This window comes from Peromyscus maniculatus, chromosome X (assembly GCF_049852395.1).
Source record: "Peromyscus maniculatus bairdii isolate BWxNUB_F1_BW_parent chromosome X, HU_Pman_BW_mat_3.1, whole genome shotgun sequence".
In the NCBI taxonomy this organism is placed as follows: domain Eukaryota; kingdom Metazoa; phylum Chordata; class Mammalia; order Rodentia; family Cricetidae; genus Peromyscus; species Peromyscus maniculatus.
This window is the reverse complement of record NC_134875.1, coordinates 36,093,727-36,101,022: the sequence shown is the minus strand read 5'-3', so window position 1 is coordinate 36,101,022 and position 7,296 is coordinate 36,093,727. Positions and strand designations below refer to the sequence as shown.

At 43.8% G+C, this 7,296-nt stretch overlaps 1 protein-coding gene across 1 annotated transcript; it reads right to left on the bottom strand.

Annotated features, from left to right (window-relative positions):
* Positions 1-1,313: 1,313 nt before the first annotated feature.
* On the bottom strand, positions 1,314-4,974 carry LOC143270860 (uncharacterized). Its single transcript, XM_076562069.1, has 2 exons — positions 4,568-4,974; positions 1,314-3,884 (listed from the first exon to the last, which is right to left on the bottom strand). Exons 1-2 carry the CDS (start codon positions 4,927-4,929, stop codon positions 3,812-3,814), a joined length of 435 nt encoding a protein of 144 aa, XP_076418184.1. The 5' UTR covers positions 4,930-4,974; the 3' UTR covers positions 1,314-3,811.
* Positions 4,975-7,296: the final 2,322 nt, after the last annotated feature.

Here is a 7,296-nt window from a genome sequence, read left to right as displayed (position 1 = left end):
CCAAACCAAAAATGCCTCCAACATGGAAGCCCCTAGCTTGTACAAGCTCTGTCCTAGCAGCTCCTTCTTCCCCCGTTTGTCCAAGACATTGAAGACTGTTCTTAAACTGACTGATCCTGTAAAATCTGCTGTTCTAGCAAGACAATAGCTCATAGGACTAACTACTGTTTCTGTTTTTGTAATCCAACTAGCTTACTCTGCTCAATGACTGGGACAACTGCAAGACATATATGTTAAAATTAGACCATGCTTATGTGTAGACAGAATACATGTAATCTTTTGGTTTTGACTTTATAAGCCTTGGATTAATATGACCAGGGGCTGCAACTTGGGAGTGATCTAAGTTGTAGTCTTGGTGTCATGAGCATCTGGCACAAGTTCTTATTTAATACAGCCTGTGCTAATTTAAATTTATTCATGGTCACAGTGAATCTCTGAGTGACTCCAGACCTACAATATTTTGTTCTATTCTAACATGTTAGTTTTTTTTATGTATGTGTGTATGTATATATGCATGTATGTATTTATTTATTTTGAGTTTTTCAAGACAGGGTTTCTTTGTGTAGTCCTGGTGGTCTTGGAACTCACACTGTAGACCAGGCTGGCCTCGAACTCATAGAGATCTGCCTGCTTCTGCCTCTTGAGGGCTGGGATTAAAGGCATGTACCACAACAGCTTGGCTATTGTTTATTTTATTATTATTCCTTAAAAGCCTGTATGTTTTCAACACACACACACACACACACACACACACACACACACACACACACACAATCTTTATTCCTTGTGAATTTCACATCATGCACCCCAAATCTGTTCATTTCCCATTCCTCCATATCCTCCCTTCACCCTTGCATCATTCCTCCCCCATAATAAAATAAAAAATAACAAACTAAACCAACCACCCAACTAACCAACCAACCAAGCAAACACAAAATCCCACTTCACTCCTCTGTCTCTCCCGCCTCTTCAACATCTATTTTAATTAAAAGAAAAAAGAAAGAATTGCTATGACCCCTCCCCAAATAAAAAGAAATCACCACCATCAATACTATCTGTGCCCACCTTCTCCTTAGATTCCTTATTTGCAGGGTTACTATTGAATCCCTTGTTCAAAGGATCAAGTGAGCCTGAGTCAAGAAGGCTTAAGTGATCCACTGTTTCACAACTAACATGTGTAGGGAATAGTCATCTGTGCAAGTAATACTCATGACATAGAAATGTCACCCCCAAAAAACAGAAGTTGACATTTTGTTTAAAAGGCATTTCCTGAAGAGTGTACATCTATATACTACAAAACCCCAGAAAGCATATGAAATTAAATAACTTGGAAATTCATGATTTTATTGTTAACATGAGTGCTGAATTTTAGTTAAGCTGTATATTGAGTACATGTGTCACCAGATTTCCCTTTAGCTCATGAACAAAAATTTCACTCTAGGGATAGGAGTCCCTATCCCTAAGGATAAGGACCTTTTCAATATGAGGAGGTATGCTCTGTAATACTACAGACCTCTCACTCTTCCTCTCTTCTGCTCTCCGATGGACAAACCATGTCTGAAATCAGAGGAAGATAGGATTGAATTTAGCATTGGCTTTCACCCCAGAGCCAGGAGATAAAAACCCACTTTAAGACATATAACACTGACTTTCTATTCATATCATAAAAGCAAATATCAGCTGTGTGTCAACTTCTGCAATAGGCCATGATTCTGTCTTTTTCCAGCAGTATAAACACTTCAGTGGTTTCTTTTTTATTGGATGGAACGCTTAGCTTACGACTTGTTCCTTGATGTTAATTCAATATATGGTAACTGGGTAAAGGAAAGTCTTCATTCTGACATTTGACCATCAGCTGTAGAATACCCTCCTCACTAGTGATACATTCCTCTTGTATGGGCGGAGATTGTAGATCACCAAATGTTAGCACATTTTAAATGTGTATGGAGGGGAACAGCTTTCTGTTTGTAAAAGCAGTCTTCAGTATGAAGTAGATAATCAACAGAAATAAGCATGGGAGATTTTCAGAAACAAAATAGCATTCAAGGGTGCCAATGGGATTGTGGTGCTTGAAATTTCAGGAGAGTGAAAAGGTTGTAGGCAGAGAGGGCCTGGACAATGGTTTGACATTGCAGTCTCCAGTGTTTGTGAAAGTTGACTAACTTTACCTAAATGACATACAGGACAATGAAACCTTTGCCATCTCCAGGGGTTCAGCAGAAAGGGTAACTTCCACCCATGGTTAATCTGAACAGTATGTTCTTTCTTGCTATAAAATGTTCTCCAGGAGCAGGACGAAGCATAATATCGTTGCTTCACCTATATTTCCAGAATCCTGTCCAGCACAGAGGGCACACTAGGCCCTGCTGTGTCACCAGGACATCTAAACCCCACCTTTCTTCAAAAGGTAAAGAGTAAGATGGTCCACAACAGTGTGGGGAAAGTAGTCATAAATCAGCTCTTCCTAAATATGGTCTAGCTATGGAAATACAGTCACAGTTACCTGTGACATGTCACCATCCTCTCAGGCTCCTAGTGAATGAGGGGCCATTGTATTGGGAAGTTCTCAAACTGCACATTTGTGACTCCATGTACTTCCTCTCCCTGCCTATTATGTAGATTTATAATCTAAAGAAGACCAACCAAAGGACCAGAAGCCCTACTACCATCCTGATGCCTCCATGAACTCAAATAAAGCCCTGGTGGCTGACTCATGTGGGCTCACATTAAGTCAGAGTTCCCCCTGTTTGATTCCTAAAGCCTACCTATTACGTCTGTAAGAGGAACGGGGAAATCAGAAATGAGGCTTTTGGAGAGTCACACTCAAGATTCTGCAAACAGGAGACCGTGGGAGTTTTCTCTTGTGCCTTGTGTCCACCTTCTCTCTGTAGCTGCAGTGCACCAGTCTCTAGAGCTGCAGTTCACCATCTCTAGAGCTGCAGTGTAACATCGTCTCTAGAGCTGCAGTGCATCATCCTCTCTACAGCTGCAGTTCATCATCCTCTCTAGAGCTGCAGTGCACCAGTCTCAAGCTTCAGTGCCTCATCCTCTCAAGAGCTGCAGTGCACCATCTCTAGAGCTACAATGCACCATCTCTAGAGCTGGAGTGCATCATCCTCTCTATAGCTGCAGTGCACCAGTCTCTAGAGCTGCAGTGCCTCATTCTCTCAAGAGCTGCAGTGCATCATCCTCTCTAGAACTGCAGTGCACCATCTTCTCTAGAGCTGCAATGTATCAAACTCTCTAGTGATGCAGTGCATCAACCTCTCTTGCAAAAAATAATGAGGCTACAATCGACAACCCAAGAGAAGTCAGGTAAAGAGGAGGTCCCAAAGAGGGACATGCATGGATCACCTCAGGAAGAGAAAACAAATATGATCTCTGTAAACTGGGTAGGGGTTAGAATGGAGGGGATGGGAGATAAGAGCATGAGGGATCTGGATGGACAAGTTGAAGTAGGAATGGAAAGGGAGCACAATGAAAGAGATATCTTGAGAGAGACATTGTGGGTTTAGGGAGAAACCTGGTGCTAGGGAAATCCCCAAAAACCCAATGCCTTATTCAACCTTGATGCATTGGGGAGGGACTTGGTCCTGCCCCAACTGAATGTGCCAGGTTTGTTGACTCACAATGGAGACCTTACCCCCTATGAGGAGTGGATGTGGCAGTTTGGGGAGGAAGTGGGGATGAGAGCAGGAGATGGGGAAGGAGGGAGAACTGTGGTTGGTATGTAAAATGAAAAAATTCTTAAATAAAAAAAATGCCTAGGACAAGGCTTCCCAAGACCTGAGGAAGGCTGTAGATTGACTGTTCATTGTCTTTGCTTGGATTTACTGACCATCACTTTGACTTCAGGAATATTCAAAACTTGTGCAAGTTCTTTTCTGTGGAAAGAAAACCACAAATGTTTAGCCTGCCATGGTTTGCATGAACTGCAGTCATAAATGATATCTATGCTTTTTTTTAATATTGCTGTGCTCCCTCAGACCCCCATTTAACTTTCATTCTCAGAACTAGTCTCGCTTTTGCAATGATTTCACCTCTTATAAAAGTTTCTAAACAATAAAGATTTTAATTTTAACACACTATTAAAATTTAAATATAAATGCCAAAGTGTACAGTGAGCAAATTGTACTAAATTAAAAAACAGCACCAGGGGAAGGGAAAGGGAAACCGAAAGGAGTTGATGGATAGGGACACAGTCCCTGAAAAGATGACCAGGCTACTGGTGAGGAGGTCACCCAACAAAGTGTAAATCCTTAACACTGGTGAACTTTACACTAGTGAGTATTTTGGCACACTGTACTCATGTTTCTATAATTTACAGAAATTAAAATATGACAGGAAACTCGTGGTTTTGACTATGTACACTTGTTTCAGCTCAACACTACGAGCTAATACTGACTTTTACACCTACACAAGGCACCCTCCTGTACCCACCACCGAGGGAGAAGACAGCAGTGGCTTAGGGAGGGATGATAGGAAACCAGGTCCTAGAAGAACAAAAGGACATCTCAACCTGAGACAACAGGGAGGTTGGGGATAGCTCCTGGTGCCAGACACATACCTGGCAAGCGCATGTGGGTACTGGGTTTCTTTGAACATTTTTTCCATTTCCTCCACCTGCCCCAGTGTGAACTGCAATGTGGTTCGCCGACGCCTTCGTGAGGAACGGCGCCTTGGAATCCTAATCACAGGCTCGGCTGAGGGCCTTGGCTCCTCCTGGTGATGCTCTGACGAAGAGGAGTTCGGGTCCCTACTGTTCTCCTCAGAGTTGTTTTGGCCCTCACGGACCTGGAGGCCCCCGTTATTTAGTTCAAAGACGCAGCAGGCGTCACCTCCACTAGGGTTGCCACCCACCATCGCCAAGGCAGCCTCTAAGGTGGGGACCTCAGCTATCTCCTCACTAGTATCATTCTTGCTGGCCATGACTAGTAGTGGGCCGAAGCCACAGAGAGAAGTGGGGCCCCAGGAATGCCCACACTCAAGGCCTATTGTTCGGTCAGTCTCAAGTACTGATCGGTCATCAAGGGAAGGCCTGAGGAAAGGGTGACGTCAATGCGTCCTTCTGCGCATGCTCCACACTTCTCCACATTCCTCCAGGTTGACGTCAACACGCTCCTCGGCAGATGGGCGCCATAGGCTTTTCCCTCCCTGACTGACTGCTCTGGGCTTTATGACCTCTTGGGGAGGTAGGTGGTATTTGCTTTGGTGCACAAATGGTGGGTTTGGCCCAAAGATGAGGAACTGAGGGAGTCACTGTAAACAGGCTTGTGAAAGGTCCTGGGAAGTTAAACCTTGCTTCCAGGGCATGCATGTAGAATGAGTTTAGCCTGCATGCACACTGCCTGTGCCTCCTAGGTTGTAAAGATGACACTGAAGGATGAATTGTGTAGCATTGCAAGATAATTGGGGAATAGAGTATGGGAGAAAGGTGGGAACACACACAGACCACAGGACCCTTGCGTGAACATGTAGAAAATTTCTGTGGACCTCACCCTCCACCTACCACTGCTGTTCAGAGAATGGGCTTAGAACTAAGTGGACATGATCAAATTAGTGGATAATAGTTCAAGAGTGTCTGTTAGTACACTGAATGCTAGCTAGCCATTCTTCTTCATGCTCAACATCAAGATCTTGGAACTGGGTTTGAATATAATTCTAGTTAATGGCACTGTCGAAAACCAAACAAAAGACACTTTGTCCTCTCAAAAGACAAATGATCTGCTTAAGAAATAATTACCTCCGATTATAATAGCTTCATAATATCTGTTAAATTCCCCTTGTAATATTTGCCTCAGTTCTTATCACTGAGGATGTCGATGCAGTCCCTTAATCTGAGTCTCTAATATCCTTATCTTTGTCTTTTGATTAGTCTGCCTACTCATACTTTTCAAAGAACCAAGTTCTAGTTACATTGATTCTATATTGTTATTTTTGTTTCCATTTAAATAATTCCTGCTTTGATCTTGATTTCTTTTCATCTCCTGATTTGGGGTTTGGCTTATGCTTCATTTTCCAGGGCTCTCCTATGTATCATTTATTTGCACTCTCTGGCTTTTTTGTTGTTGTGTTTTGGAACAGGGTTTCTCTGTGTAACAGTCCTGGCTGTCTGGGAAGTCACTTTGTAGACCTGGCTGACCACAAACTCATAGAGATCGCTCTGCCTCTGCCTCCTGGGCGTTGGGATTAAAAGGGTGTGCCACCACCTCCCTAGATTCATTCCATTGTGATCAGGTAAAGAATTGTTTTTCTGTATTTGTTCAGACGTGCTTTGTCTCAGAATATGTGATCTATTTTGGAGAAAGTTCCATGGGAAAAATGTGTATTCTGCAGAGTTTGGATGGAATAGTCTATAGATGTCTGTTAAGGCAAAATAAAACTTTAAAATGTAATCTGAACTTTTCAGTAAATGAAGACAAGAAGGACAGCTGCCACGAGCCAGAGGCCTCTCTGTACCAGCTTGTTCCCTATGAAAGGACTTGAAGCCACACAAGGTGCTTACCCTTCTTCAGCACTGGATCGTGATTTCTCTGGAAAAGGTGTTCCAACTCCTGCAGCTGTAGCCCTGTCACAGAGGCAGCGGCAGGACCCCCATGCTGGCACAGGCTGCATTTTGGGCATGGTAACTGGATTGGACTGTGCACTGAGCGTCAGAACTGACACAGGCTGGACATGCGGTCCTGTAATGGCACAGGCTGTACATGCTCACAGTAACAGGCACAGGCTGTACCTGGGGCACAGTAACAGGCACAGGCTCTACCTGGGGCAAAGGAACCAGCACAGGCTGTACCTGGGACACTGGACCTGGCACAGGCTGTACACCAGGCACTGTTATTGACACACACTGTACTCGGGGCACCAGATGTGACATATGCTGTACACAGATCACAAAGCTGCACAGCCTTGGTGCTCCCTATGCTCTCAGGAAATGGCTTCTGAGGTGGATGCTCGTTCTTCTGGGTATTGGGACTGGCACCCTGACTGTGGGTGGGAACAGCCATGAATAGAAGAAACACAGTGTCCTGTACCGGGGACTTGCCCCACCTGACTTTAGAAATAATTGTTCCACAGAGGTGGAGTGAGTTGACAAGGCCATGATAAGGGGACAGAGAACCATGTGGAGTCAGCATGAAGCAGCATAGCACCTGAAAATCTTTCTCACTCAGCAAGGCATAGTGACCACAGTTTACCAGTGTCTCCTTCTGCCATAAATGCCATTTCTGTAATACGCTACTATGGTTCAAATACTTATACCCATATTTTAGTATCCTGAAAAAAATAGAACCAACATGC